Here is a 14,763-nt window from a genome sequence, read left to right as displayed (position 1 = left end):
GACATGTTTGAGATCACATTGCATGAAATTTCCATGTCACTCATCTATATTTAATTTGTCATTGAGTATATTAATATGGTGATCATCGTGGTCGAGTCACACTTAAATGTGATGAAAGTCGCGGTGGTTCCATAGTTAATATATGAGATGGACCAGATTGTATTAAGGAGAAGTCTAAACGTAAATAGCATATGGATGCGCGCCTAAAGAACTTGTGATATAATTGTATCATGAAGATATGAAGCTCAAGTGGGAGATTGTTAGAAATTATAAATTTCTAATTAAGGTGAGCATCATATATTTGATACAATGATATCAACTATTTATTTTCGGGGTTACATTATAAGTGATCTAATTATTAACACCCCTTAAATTTCTAAAAGCTTATAACGGATATGGGATTAATGGGTGGATACCCATCAGGTTAACTCATATAGGATAATGGGAACCACATAAGTTAACACATAAGGAAGGTTATGGTCCCCAATACACCAAATCAGATTTAGTTTCCTCCTCTCCCCATCAGAGTGAAAACGTAAGTCCCAAGAGGAATCAGAGATTTGGTTGAGGAAGACCATCATACCACAAAACCTCTTTCAGAAACGTAGATCAAAGGAGCACATCTAGGAACATGAATTCAGGTATGGCACTACATCCTTTTATTCATATATATGCGTGAGAATTAGGGATGGCAATGGAAACCGAACCCGTGGGTACCCGCCCGAACCCGATCCGAATTTAATGGGTTAAACCCGTTGTTATTGGGTTCGGGTTCGGGTTTTACCCGATGTTAATTTTCGGGTTCGGATTCGGGTTCGGTATGTGTGATACCCTACCCCGAACCCGCCCCAAACCCGTTACAATTAATAAATTAATATTTTAATTATATGTTTTAACTTAACCCTAGTTTTGTGTTGTGCCTATTTTCCCCCAAAGTTAGAAACAAATCAACTCCACAACTGCACAAGCAGTGCTTCACTGCTTCTCCCACACGCACAACTGCACAACAACACAAGCAATGCTTGTCCCACGCACAGACAGCCCCACATCTCCATTTTATTTTCATCTTCTCCACTCATTTTTATCTTCATCTTCTCCACTCGTGTAGTCGTGTTTCTCTTCATCTTCTCCATTGGTTTTCGTCTTCATCTTCTCCAAAGGCAAAGGAACACTATTGTATATTATTTCAGGTTTTCTTTCGGGTTTCGGGTTACCCGAAACCCAACGGGTTCGGGGATGGTAGTGGTAATTGTAACCTCGCAGTGTTCGGGTTCTGGTTCGGGTTTTAAATTTCGGGTTCGGGTTTGGGTATGCATAAACCCGACCCCGCCCCGCCCCGTTGCCATTCCTAGTGAAAATCATGAAATTCAAGATCTTAGGATTGGTATTTCACCAATCATAAAGAATTCCAACAGCTATTCCATTACATGTTACAAGTGACAATGTGACTTTGAGATTGTTCAATTATTTGTATGGTAAAAGTAGGTTGAATTATTTAAAAAGAAATTATTTGACCACTTTATGAGTATAAAAGTTAGATGGGTATGATAAACTAATACAATGGAATAATATTTTTTATTTTTCTTTAAAAATGTAATTAACAATGAGAAATAGACAATAATATATAATTATATTTGTTTATTAAAAGTATTTAAGTATTTTCATATTTTGTCTCTAGAAAAAACCTCAAATTATTGGAATTATAAAAATAAACACGCGGAGGATTTCAGGGGGCTTGACAAACCCTCTAAAATTTTCTCATCTCATTCATCCAGCCGCCAAACAAGGAGAGGCTTTCCAAAGTCATCAGTTCCTTCTAAAATTACATTCACAAACAAAACATAAAGAAAGAGTGTCCACAATATATAATAAAAAATCAAACTGTGAAAAAGAAATTAAGAATGGGGAAGAAAGCAGCACAAGAAAACTAGGCAAATGTAGGGGTAATGTGGCATTGGGTTCAAGCCCAGGCCTGAACATGGTGTAGGCCCAAATAAGTGGGATCAGGCTTGACACCATGGGCTACCCAAACCCATTGATAACAACAATTTCAATCTCATAAACCCACTACCAATGTAAAGATGGGTGATAAGTTTGATTTTTGTTTTTGTTTTTATAATCTATTGAGATAAATATCAATAACGCTAATATTTTATTTGGTTGCATGGAAGAAAATAAGAAAAGAGACAAAGGTGGGTAAGAAAGTAGAAAGAAAGAGGAGAAATATAATAAATGCTTGTCAGAGAAGAAGAAAAGAAAAAAAAACAGAAAAATATTTTTTTATCTTATTCTTTTGTTTGGTCATATAGAAATGACAAGAAAAAAATGATATTATACTTCTAATAAAAGAATATCCTTAAAATAAAATAAAAAGAGGAAAAATAATATTTTATTATTAATTAAAAATAAAGGTTATAATTTTAAGTTATATATTTTATTATAATTTCAATTAATATTTTTTATAGCTAAAAAAACCTATGCATGTTATTAATATTTAAAATCAACAAGTGGAGAAAATTTTGGACTTGACATTTCGTGCAAAATTATAATTCTTTCCCTATTTTCGCATCAAACTAAAAGAGAAATGATTTAGGTAAATCTCACATGATTTTCATTTCCTCATCTATTTCTCTCTTTAGAGGAGAAAATCTACATTTTTCTTCAATATCTCTGTCACACTTGTCTCTACGTTCTAATTAGGGACTAAAACAAGCGAGTCACTGAGAAAAGGTAGAAGGAAAAAACACAATAAAACTAAGACAATGGTACAAATCCATTTGTCACCTCGAAGAGAGACAATTTTACAAATGAATAGTAAATAATATATCGAATATATATAAATTATTATACTAACAATATATAGATATTATATTTGGTTTTTTTTAAGATAAGATTAAAGTATTTAAGAAAAATAGATGTATTTTCGCCTAAAACGTTCTTACAAATGTATGGTCTCTCCATCTTTGTTGTTCTATATCCACCATTGCATTTGCTTAGTTTTTCTTATGTTAGTGACCATTTGGTTTTTCATGTGTTGGTTTTAATTCCATCTCGGGAAAGAAGTGGAGTTTGTTAATAAGATAGTTGACACAACTATTAGGAGAGCTTCAACTCAGAGTTACCTAACATGCTATTTATCATCTCTTCAAATTCAAGCAATTAAGAAATTCAACACAAACATATACAAAGCCACAAAATATTAACCACATCATAATAAGTCCTCCCTGCTTCAACTTCAATAGGAACGATCCTCTCCAACACGGGAGAGGAAAGTAATAAAAATAAAAGATTTTTTTTTATAATTAGGCACATTTACTTTTTAAATATAATGTAATAATATTTTTATTTTTAATGTAAATGTAAAATTAATAATTTTGTTTTTTCATTACAAAAAATTATTTTCCATATGAAACATATAAGAATATCAAGATATATATATATATATATAAATAAATATAATGTATATGTGTGTATACCCTTCCACTGTGAACATGAAATCCCAGCCATTTCACATGCATTTAGAACAACAAAAGAGTACCAAAAATAGATTCATAAATAATGAATAAAATTACAGTTTAGTCCATTTCTTTCATTAATTTCCTATATATGTTTCTTCATCATCCAACCCAACATGATATTGACCATTCATCTTCTTACACCTCTCACAGAAAGCTGGTAGTATCAGACGACGGTGAACGGCGGCGCTGGTTCTTCTTGGCTTTAGGACCACCGCAAACAACAGAGCATTCAACACCACAAATATTACTAAAGCAAGAAAACAAGCCAGCTTCACCATCCGTGTGCCTCCGTGTATGGCGGCTGCTACTTTTGGTTTTACTGCTTGATGTCGGGTAGCTTGTCATTTCGCTGCGGTCGATCACCGGCGGCAGCTCCGTCCGCCACCGCTCAAGTTTTGACTGCAATCCTTCAATGCTCTGGTCGTCCAAGCTCAACCCTCCAACCGTGGAATTATCCACCTCGTGGAACACCGGCTTCTTCGCTATCGCAGCCGCCACCTCCGATGGTGATGGCCCAAGCTCCGATTCCGTTATAAGTGGTGGAAAAGCGTTCCCCTTGTTTGACCTGTGCGGAGTTCCATACTGATCAAACGCACCGCTTAGCCTCCCAATCGGGTGCAACGGTGTTCCCCTATGGGAACCGCCGAGTCCCACCGCCGGATTAAACTTTGATATCGCTGGAGAGTTCGGGAACTGCGGCACCACAACCGGAGAGTTACGAAAATGCGGTTTTGGAGAGTTCTTGAATTGCATCACTGCCGGCGATTTAAGGTACTTTGGCCCCGGAGATTGAAGATACTGCGGTGCTGGAGATTTCAGAAACTGTTGCACCACTACCGGAGAGTTGCGAAACTGCGGTTTGGGAGAGTTGCGAAACTCTGGTGCCGGCGAGTTCCGAAATTGCGGTTTGGGAGAGTTTCGAAACTCCGGGACCGGAGAGTTAAGAAATTGTGGTTTTGGTGATGCATGATATGCAATGTTGGTAACATGATGATTATGTTTTAAATTCATGTCAATGTCGCTTGTCGCATCTTCAGAAACTGTCTTAAATGATGAGATAATTTTGTTGTTTTCATCAACAAGAACAAATTTATTATGATCATCATTGTTATCAAGATGTGATAATGGTTGTGGTGGTGGTGGTGGCGGCGGCGGTTGCGGTTTAACTTGAATTTCAGAATCACTCACTATAGATGCAACATTTTCGTAGTTATTCGTTTTTTCCTCCTCATAGTGGTTGTGGTCGTGTTTATTCCATTCTAATGCTGAGTAGCTAAGAATAGAACTTGTTTTCTCTCTCTTTGCATTACCATCAGAAAAGCCACTCAACATGGAACTAGTTTTGGATCTTGATTTCTTCCCTCTCTTTTTCTTGTTCTTGTTGGTTTGGTTTTGGATTTTGTTGAAACTTTTGGTGCTAACTTCTGAACCTGTGATCACGGAACTTGCTTTTCCCTTGTTGGCTTTGGTTCGTTGTTGTCGAGCCACGACTTCTATTCCTATCATGGAGCTCGTATCACTCTTGGTTCGCCGCAACTCTGGCTTCTTTGCGACCAATACCTGAGGACTCATAATGTGGTTGTGGTTCTCGTATGCATCTTGTTCTCCCATCAAGTGGCGGTATCCTACGGCGGAGGAGTTGAGTGTGTAGAGCGGCATGCTCCTCATGGAGCTGTCCAATACTGTCAAGCCGATATTGAGGATCCCTTGAGGCCTCCCAGAGGGTCGCCGAACCTGAAGCGCCACAAAACGCATCCCCATTGGGGCATGGTTGTTGTGGAAAGGCTTAGAGGGTGGAGGGATGAGGTTTGCAACAAGAACACGAACTGTGCCAACATGAATGTCTTTGAACCAATGCAAGGCATAGATTTCAATCATTATTGCAGATGTGTCAGCATACAAGAATTCATCATCCACTCGAAACACAAACTTGTCGTTCCAGGTAGGGTTGTTATGGCCCTCGGTGTCAACCCTAGTCGAAAGCTTTCGATCAATATGTACCCAAGCCACTGCATAAGTTCGCATGGAACGAGACACCGAAGCCAAGTCTTGCCCAGAAATAACATTGAGTTCCAATAGCTGGAATGGTGCCAATATATGAGACATCATATGATATCACTCAAATAATTTGAAAAGATGATTAATTAATTACAATGCACCCTATACTATGATTTGTATAGGGTGCATGCAATTATGCATAAAATATTTTGATATATATATTACTTGAGGTTCTAAGGTCAAGAGTATTTCTTGTATAGTTTATTAGAAGTTTTGGTATGTTTGAGGGTATTGATCCAAGAGAAGAGAGAAGAAAGGTGATGAATCCGATGAAGAGTGCATGCATGCAGCCTTGGTCGTCCAAGAGGAGGACGACAAGGGAAGGTGTGACATGAAGCCTGAGAAAGAAATAGGAAAAGTGAGAGAAAAGAAAGGGAAATAACACATTTGCTATTAGGAATCACTCTAAAGTTCAAGGACAACGAATCAATGGATTACTATTCATTTTCAAGCGTTCATTTCTCACCGTTCTTTTAGTTCTAAATAATTGGAAGTTTTCTTTCTTTTCTTTTTCATGCTTCTCTGTTTTTTCAACTTCTTGTGTTATATTACAGAGCATATACCTTCCTATTTTTAGAGAATATAATTTCCCTGATGATTAGAACGTTTTTGAGTAATTTGGGTAATTCATCTATTATGTTATTTATAGTAATAAAGAGGATTCATTATAAAACTATGTTTTTATAAATTAGAGTTGCTAGCTTCCAAGAGGTGGGGATAATGACATCAGTTTAAGCATAAAATGCGCTACACAAATTATTAGTTTTAACTTCTAATCATTGACCCATATATTTGTTAAAACTAGTTCATACTTATTAGCATATAGGGAATAATTGTGAGTTTATAGTTGTGAAGTTAACTAAAACTATAGTTGAAAACTTATAATTGTATGGATGGCTAATTAGAATAAAGTTTTCTTAGCAAATTAATAACTAATTGATATTTATCAAATGAATATTATATAAATGTTATTTATTTATTATTTAACAAAAAAAACTTCTAACCACCTCATTTATGACATGTGTTATCACCTCAAAGAAAATTTTTCCTGCAAAAAGTTTATACATACACAATTATACAATATACAAATATACAAGCATATTACATTTCAATCTCATTCTAATATGAATACACAACTTTCAAATATTGATAATAATCGCACACAAAAAATTAAACGTATTTAAAATGAATACACATAATGTTTCTCATTCCAATCCTATTCCAATCTGAATACACAGCTAATCATGATAATAATTGCATTTAAATGGTTAACGTGTTTAAAATATTAAACTTCCTACTAATGACAATTGCATAAAATATTAAACTTATACATTTCTTATACATACAATTATACATTATGCAAAGCTTATACATTCCTTATACATTTCTTTTAATCATCATGCATGATTTGCTCATCAAACACATTAAATATCAATAATTTTCCATCAATGATTTATATTACACATTCCAATTTAAATACAAGCATGTTACACATTCTAATCCGAATACACAATTTTCAAATATTGATAATAATTGCAAGCAAAAAATTAAATGTATTTAAAATGAATACATATCATGTTACACATTCCAATCCTATTCCAATATGAATACACTGTTAATAATGATAAAAATTGCATTTAAAAGGTTAACGTGTTTAAAATATTAAAGTTGCTACCAATGACAATTGAAAAAAAAAATGTTAATGTGTTTAGAATATTAAACTTGCTACTGATGACAATTGCATAAAAAAGGTTAACATGTTTAAAATATTAACTTCTAGTAATCATAATGATAATTGCTAGCTTTTAAAATATCAACCGTTAATTTATACAATCCCCTTTAAAGTGTCATACCTCTTCATCTATCTTTCTTGGTTACACAAAATTAATACTGCATTCTCTTATATTGTTCAAAATTTGCTTTAATTTTAAAAGTATTATCACACAAATGGCATGCAGAATCAATTTTATCAAAGAGATTAATATTGTCAAAAATATTTGGAAGATCGAGGTAAGAATTATTGGCCTTTAGCATGTGGATAGATAGTCAACGTCAACCTTGGAAATAATTTTCATGGACGAAAATGTGTTTTTTTATTCTCTGTTTTTTTTACTTATTAAACCATTTGTATGGATATACATAATTATTTTTTGTCTTTATTATTTATTCCTATATAAATTAGGGTCACAAGATACAAGCTGTTGTGAAGAACTGCCATATTTTTCAATGGGAGCCTCAACTCGAACAGGGTCAGAGTTATATCGCTGAAAATTTTGATGTTGTTAGTAATGAAGGACAATATAGAGGTTCTTATCATCCTTTCAAGTTAATATTCCAGAAGGGGACCATAATGAATAATAAACATTTGTCAGAAATACCTCCTTATATTTACCATTCACTGCATTTGAGGACATCCTTAATGAAGTTGATATCACTGATGTTTTAATTGATAATATACATCTTTCATTCACTTTAGCCTTTATCAATAGTTGTTCATTCTAATTGATTTATGCAATATTATTTTCAGATGTCATTGGAGAGTTTGTTGACATAGAGATGCGCCAACCAGAATCAACGGCAAAGAAGGTCGTCTTCATCATGCGAGACGAAAGGTCATCTTTATAAGGCAAAAACTATGTTTACGTCATATATTTTGTGAAAATATTTACATAACTTATTTATTTAATCATAGCAGAGGGAATAACATTAGTGGTACATTGTGGAGCCAATTTGCATCACAACTGTCGAGTGCTGAAGTATGAACAAAATCATAAGTTTGGTCCAATAGTTGTCATACTCACCCTTGCAAAGATCTGAGAAGCTAAAGGTGATATTATTTTTTCTTCACGGTCCTATTTATTTTTGTCTATACTATTCTAATATAAATATCACTTACTATATAAGAACTACCCTATAACTATTTCAAATACAAATGTATGGTTCAAAGGTCTTTATAAATGACAACATTCAAGAGATTGAAGTTTTCAATAAGAGGTAACATTTCAATGTATGTTAAATATCTTTACTACTATTATATAATGGATGGTACTATGATGGGTGCCCCAAATGCAATAGAAAAGTTGATGCAATTAGGATATCATTTAATTGTCCTGGATGTGGAAAGTATTTGTAGGAAATTGTACCAAGGTATTTTTTGTGGTTTGGATATTTATTATATTATTAACATATGTACATTCCTTTTTTTAATTATTTCTCCCAATATGCAGATATAAAGTAGATGTCAAAGTTAATTACAACCATGACAACAAGAAATTTATTTTATGGAACCAGGAATGTGAGCAGTTGATCAAACAATCGGCTATTAAATTGAAGAAGTTGTTGTTATCTGTAATATTTTCACATTTCTACAATTGTTCTAACATTTTTCATCTTAATTTAACATATAAATGTTACTTACCAATTTTGTATTGTTGTTCTGTTCAGGAGGGGAATTGAAAATTAACACTATCATTTAATGTTATCTACATTTCTGGCATTACTATTCCAAAAAAATTACAAACATAACATATATGTAAATTTATAGAAAACGATTATACACGGTAATTTGAAGAGAATATAGAGCATTTCCTCAAATAAAGGAATTGGTAATAATTTATACATTCTACTTACAAAAAATCAATTTAGTAATAATTCATACAATCGTACTTTTGTGATTTTTTTGGTATAACAAATTTAAATTAAGTATGCTATAAGATAATAATATTGTATTCATAATGATTATTATCTAAAATTAAGGAAACAACTGATAATAATATATATACAGTTATACTTTCACAACTTAAAAAAAAACAAACTGTCCATCATTAAAGCTATTAAATTTTCGTAATGTTTTTCAATTTTTTAAGATTACACCAATTTTTCCTTAATGTGGTTGACTTTAGCCAATGATATTCAAATTTTCATGCAATTATCATTATTAAACAGTTATACACTTTAATTTGAAGAGAATATAGAACATTCCCTCAAACTAAGGAATGAGTAATAATTCATACAAACATACTTACAACAAATCAATGCAGTAATAATTCATACAAACATACTTTTGTAATTTTTTGGGTATAACAAATTTAAATTAGATATATAAGAAGACAATAATATTATATTCATAATGATTATTTTCTAAAATTAAGGAAACAATCGCTAATATATATACAATTATACATTCACAACTTAAAAAACAAATTATCCATCATTAAAGCTATTCAATTTTGGTTTCTTAACATTATTACACCAACATAGAAGTAAAAGCAAATACAACCAGTGTTGCGCATGGCCACTGCCAAAATTCAGCCATGAAGGCGTTGCGGACAAATGATAGACGTCATCATGGCGGTTGAAAAAAATAAATAAAAAATATAACATAATAAGAATAATAAATACAATAACATAAAGTTTAATAAACATCATTAAATATTAATGTCTCATAAATATCACTAAAAAGTAACATAAACTATACTAATAAGTTTTATCAACATTCACAACTAAAAATCAAAGGAAAACACAAATATAAAATGCAAAAGATATAATTTTTTAAATATCGTCCTCCTCCCCAATATCATCCTCCACAGCTACAAACTCAGCAACATATTCTTCAATTTCTTCTTCATCCGAGTCATTACATTCAAAATATCGTCCTCCTCCCCATGGTCCATTTCTTCATCTACTTCTTCAACTACTTCTTCAAGTATTTTCTCTTTACCTTTTTTAGATGATGAAGAACCACCCTTAGCTTTCTTAGCTTTTTCTCTTGAACGTATAAGTATAGGGTTCTTTATTTTTTGACGCCTTGTACTCATTCTAGGCTCTCCAATCCCTGAAGCCTTATAAACAGTATTTCATTGTAGATCATCATCATCTACAAAAACCCTCTCATTTTCACCTTCATCATCATCACTATCCATCTCCCCAACAAGCCATTCATTACATTCATCAATATCATCAAGGGAGATTGGGTCAACTTCATCCTTGATGTTATATCTCCGCTTCAATGCTTGATTCTATTTAACATAGACTAAGTCATGCATTCTTTTAATATCAAGCTTATTCCTTTTCTTGGTATGAATCTGCAACATTCCAATAAATAACTGACATGAGACACTTATAATTTTTTTAAGGTAAACCCAAAAGGAAAGTAAGTAAATAATTACTTGTTCAAAAACACTACAGTTGCGTTCACATCCCGATGCACTATAAATCAAAGACAAGATTCGTATAGCTAATTGCTGCAAATTTGGGGATGATGCACCAAATGTTCTCCACCATACAGCTACAAAGGTGAATTAATTTGTTAAGCAATTGACTTAAATATAACAACATATTTTGTAAACCCAAAAATATTTTATTTCTTACTTGGTGTCATTTCTGTCCTCATGGCTATAGCTGTGGATGATCCAAACATTTCACTACCATCTTTATATGTTTGCATCTCTTTCAACATCATAAATTTTGTTTGTGTATTGGGTGCAAACTTATGAAGGCAAGCATGCAACCCACCTATAATTTCAGGGTCAAATTATTCCGGATTTAGCATGTGACCAGCCGCATGTAATGGGCAATGAAGCTGACAATTCCATCTTTCATCAATGATCTTAAAGACATCCTTATATTTATTCTCCTTCTCATTGAATGCTTTTATAATGACCTCCTTAGCCTTATCCATAGCTTCATAAATATAACCCATGGTTGCCTTCTTCTCAATATCCACGAGCCGAATCACTATCACAAGAGGTCTCATAACCTTTATTGTATATGCTACATTCTTCCAAAAGCTTGGCATGAGCACAATTTTTGTTGCTTCCTTTCCTTTGGTTTCTTTGGACAATTTGTTTGTTGTCCACTCATTTGAGACAAACATCTTTCTCAAATTTGACTTCTCCTTATAAAGTCTTTCCAAAGATAAAAAGGATGTTGCAAAGTGGGTCACTGCATGTTTCACCAACTCCCTCATTTTTGTGAAGTATCTCATCAAACTCAAAGTACTTGAATGGCCGTAAATGAAGCCAATAAGAGAGATAGCCCTTTTAATTGTCATTTTGATCCTAGGAAGCTTTCTGATATCTTCCAACATCAAATCTATGCAATGTGCTGCACATGAGGTCCAATAAATTTTTGGTCTTTTCATTTCCAACATCTTACCAGCTAGAACATAGTTGTTCCCATTGTCTGTTATAACTTGCATAATATTTTCTTCTCCAACCTCCTCCACAACAACATCAAGTAACTCAAATATTGCTTTTACAAAGTCAAACCCATCCACAGACTTGATGAACATTGTCCTTGCAGTCGAATTCACTAGAAAATTAATAATACATCTTTGTTTCTTATCAGTCCAAGCGTCAGAGATGATGGATCATCCAAATCTTTCCCACTGCACTTTATGATCTTTCATCAAGTCTTCTGTGTGATTTACCTTCCTTTGTAGGAGTGGGACTCTCATACCATGGTAGGTTGGAGGTGGCAAATGTGGTCCAAACTTTATGATAGCTTCAAGCATTTCACGAAAGCTGTCCAACCTTACCAAATGGAAAAGGAAGACCAGCTTGATACCAAAATCGAGCTATGAGTTGGTGGACTCGTCGCAAAACTTTTTTGTCTATAGCCTCTTTTATATTTGCTTGGCGCAACTTCTCTTTCTTACTTGCAGTCTCTAGCTTTCTATAAAAAATATCTATAGGGCCTTTCTTTTTCCTCCCAACAACACTGCTAGTTGTTTGTGTTGTTTCTTCAAAGCCTTCATTGAGTGCACGCTCTTCATCACTATCACCCAATATATCCTTAGCATCTTGCACAACCCTTTGATATGTTGCAGCATCCTTATGTTATTTTTTATTGAAAATTTCCCAAAGCTCTTCTCGAACTTTCTTGGGACACTCAGTACATGTCTTAACATTGTCCGACCTTCCCATCAAATGATTCTTCAATCTAGTAATTCCTCATCTATATGTATTAGAGCAAAAAATACAGATCACATTGTTTGTGTCTTTTTCTATTAGTGGTGTGTAATATTTCCAACTATCATCTCTCAACTTTTCGGTAGTTGAAGATGATTGACCTTGGCTGGACATTCTCAAGAGTTACTGCAAAAGTGCAAGTAACATATTTAAGTGATGAATTGCAATATTGTTGGGAAAATATGATAAAGCAAAATTAAAAAAAACTGAAAAAATATATAAATTGGAACAAAAAATCTGCACACAAAAAAAACTAGAAAAAAAAACTGAACAAAAACTAATCCATTTCTCCTTCTCAGACTCAAATATTTGTCAGAAGTTCTATCCAATGTGGGATAAGATCTTGTAATGTAATATATGTTTGACTTCAATTTATAATGAGAAGCTTTACCTCTTTTCCTTTTAATTATTCAATGTAGAACTAGTACACAATGAGAAGCTTAACCTCTTCTTCTTCTTTTTTGCTTATTTGATTTGGGACTAATTTAAGTTAGGAAATTATGCTTGCAATGCTAGTTTAATACTTATTGTATGTGATAAATCATAAATTAATTTAATAATGCTTGAAATATATATCATTGTCTCCAAAAAGTAATATGAAAAAACGTATTATAAAAATTAAAAAAAAATTGAAAAAATAGATGAAGAGATGAGAAGACTAGAAAAAAAGATAAATAAAAATAAGGAAAAAGAAAAGCATTGAAAAGGACTTAGAAAACTTATGAATGGTGGTGGTGGTAGCGGTGGCAGCAATGGAGGCAGAGGAGGTAGAGGAAGAAGTTTTGAGAGAGGGAGGATTTTAATTTTTAAAAATAGAAAGGCTAAGGTTTTAGTTTTTAAAAACATGGAATGGGCCAAAATAAAAAACACGTTTGAACCCAATTTTTTAAAAAAATCTGGCAAGAAACAGAAATGTCCACCATCCCCGCCATTGCGGCTTTTTTGACAAAAGGCAGACACAGCCATAGGACGGATTTTTCCAAATGGCTAATAGCGGTAGCCCAAAAACCGCCGCCGCCATTGGGCAACACTGAATACAACGCATAAATTTATACAATGTTGATAAAACCGTACCGTATCGGCCGGTTCAACCGGAAAACTGGTGAACCAAACCCTTTACCGGTACGGGACAGTTGTTGTACCATGTATATAGTAGATCCAGTGAAAATTGGTTGGATGTTGCATTTAAAAAAATGAGTTAAGGGGGAAGAAAAAACGAGTTAGCATGGTATGGTTTTGATGGAGTTTTAGGTTTGAAGAATTTGGAGAAAGAGGGAAGAAAAAAATGAGAGAGATAAGGGAAAGAAGTTATTTGGAAAACAAAGTTAGAAAACAAGGGAGAAAGACGGCTGGGGAAGGACAAAGTTAGAGAGAGAAGATTATAGTGTTTGACATGTGGAGGGTGTTGCTCGGAGGAAATAGATTTCATTGTTATCCTCTTGATTTCATTTGGATAAAGATTAAATTATATATTGAGTTTGATTTAGTTTTGACGGAATTGAGGAAAGACAATGTTATCATATTACAATATTACCATTTTTTATCCAAGTTATCCATACCTTTTAAGAAATTAATAAATAATATAAAATAAAAATGTGTATATACTATATATAGTAAAAATATAAAAGATTTTAAAATATGAGAAAAATGTATGTACTTATAGTGCAAAAAATTATATATTGTTAGTGTATTATCTACCATATTATAGGTTTATATATAAATATAAGTAGATATTTTCGGTTTAACCAACATGCAATTTAATTACTGAATCACCGGTTGAACCACTATACCACTATATCAGTATCCTGACCGATTTGATAACTGATACAATTTTAATAACATTGAATTTATATTCATCACAGCTATTTAATTTGTGTTTTTTAAATTTACACCTATTATCAGTTTACTCTAAAATAAGATAAATTTTAGAATAAAAATATTTTATTACTCATTATTAAAATAATACATACCTCTCATTATTAACATAACCGAAATTATATATATATATATATATATATATAAATAATTGTATCATTCCTTTTATTTATTAACAATTAATTTCATACAATAAACATATTGCAATGGTTAATTTAACATTATGGATAAATTTTAGTTGATTATAAAATAAGATAAATTTTAGAGTAAATATCACTTTATTTGAATCTATAACAACACAAAATAAATAAAGTTCAAATTGTATGTAATCATGTGAAATA

The 14,763-nt window shown here is 32.7% G+C and overlaps 2 protein-coding genes across 3 annotated transcripts; both read right to left on the bottom strand.

Annotated features, from left to right (window-relative positions):
* On the bottom strand, window positions 3,457-6,069 carry LOC109359332. Of its 2 annotated transcripts, XM_019603953.1 has the most exons (2): window positions 4,459-6,069; window positions 3,457-4,386 (listed from the first exon to the last, which is right to left on the bottom strand). In XM_019603953.1, exons 1-2 carry the CDS (start codon window positions 5,625-5,627, stop codon window positions 3,663-3,665), a joined length of 1,893 nt encoding a protein of 630 aa, XP_019459498.1. In that variant the 5' UTR covers window positions 5,628-6,069; the 3' UTR covers window positions 3,457-3,662. The 2 variants fall into 2 exon arrangements, with proteins under 2 accessions (XP_019459498.1, XP_019459497.1); XM_019603952.1 differs by having other exon boundaries at window positions 3,457-6,068.
* LOC109359793 lies at window positions 11,110-11,868 on the bottom strand. Its single transcript, XM_019604488.1, has one exon. The coding sequence runs from the start codon at window positions 11,866-11,868 to the stop codon at window positions 11,110-11,112; it is 759 nt and encodes a 252-aa protein (XP_019460033.1).

This window comes from Lupinus angustifolius, chromosome LG11 (assembly GCF_001865875.1).
Source record: "Lupinus angustifolius cultivar Tanjil chromosome LG11, LupAngTanjil_v1.0, whole genome shotgun sequence".
Taxonomy (NCBI): Eukaryota; Viridiplantae; Streptophyta; class Magnoliopsida; order Fabales; family Fabaceae; genus Lupinus; species Lupinus angustifolius.
This window is presented reverse-complemented; position numbering and strand designations above follow the sequence as displayed.

Bases quoted from the DNA above. Each gene is read 5' to 3' on its own strand.
- LOC109359332 (XM_019603952.1), bottom strand. From the start codon at position 5,627: ATGATGTCTCATATATTGGCACCATTCCAGCTATTGGAACTCAATGTT.
- LOC109359793 (XM_019604488.1), bottom strand. From the start codon at position 11,868: ATGTTCATCAAGTCTGTGGATGGGTTTGACTTTGTAAAAGCAATATTT.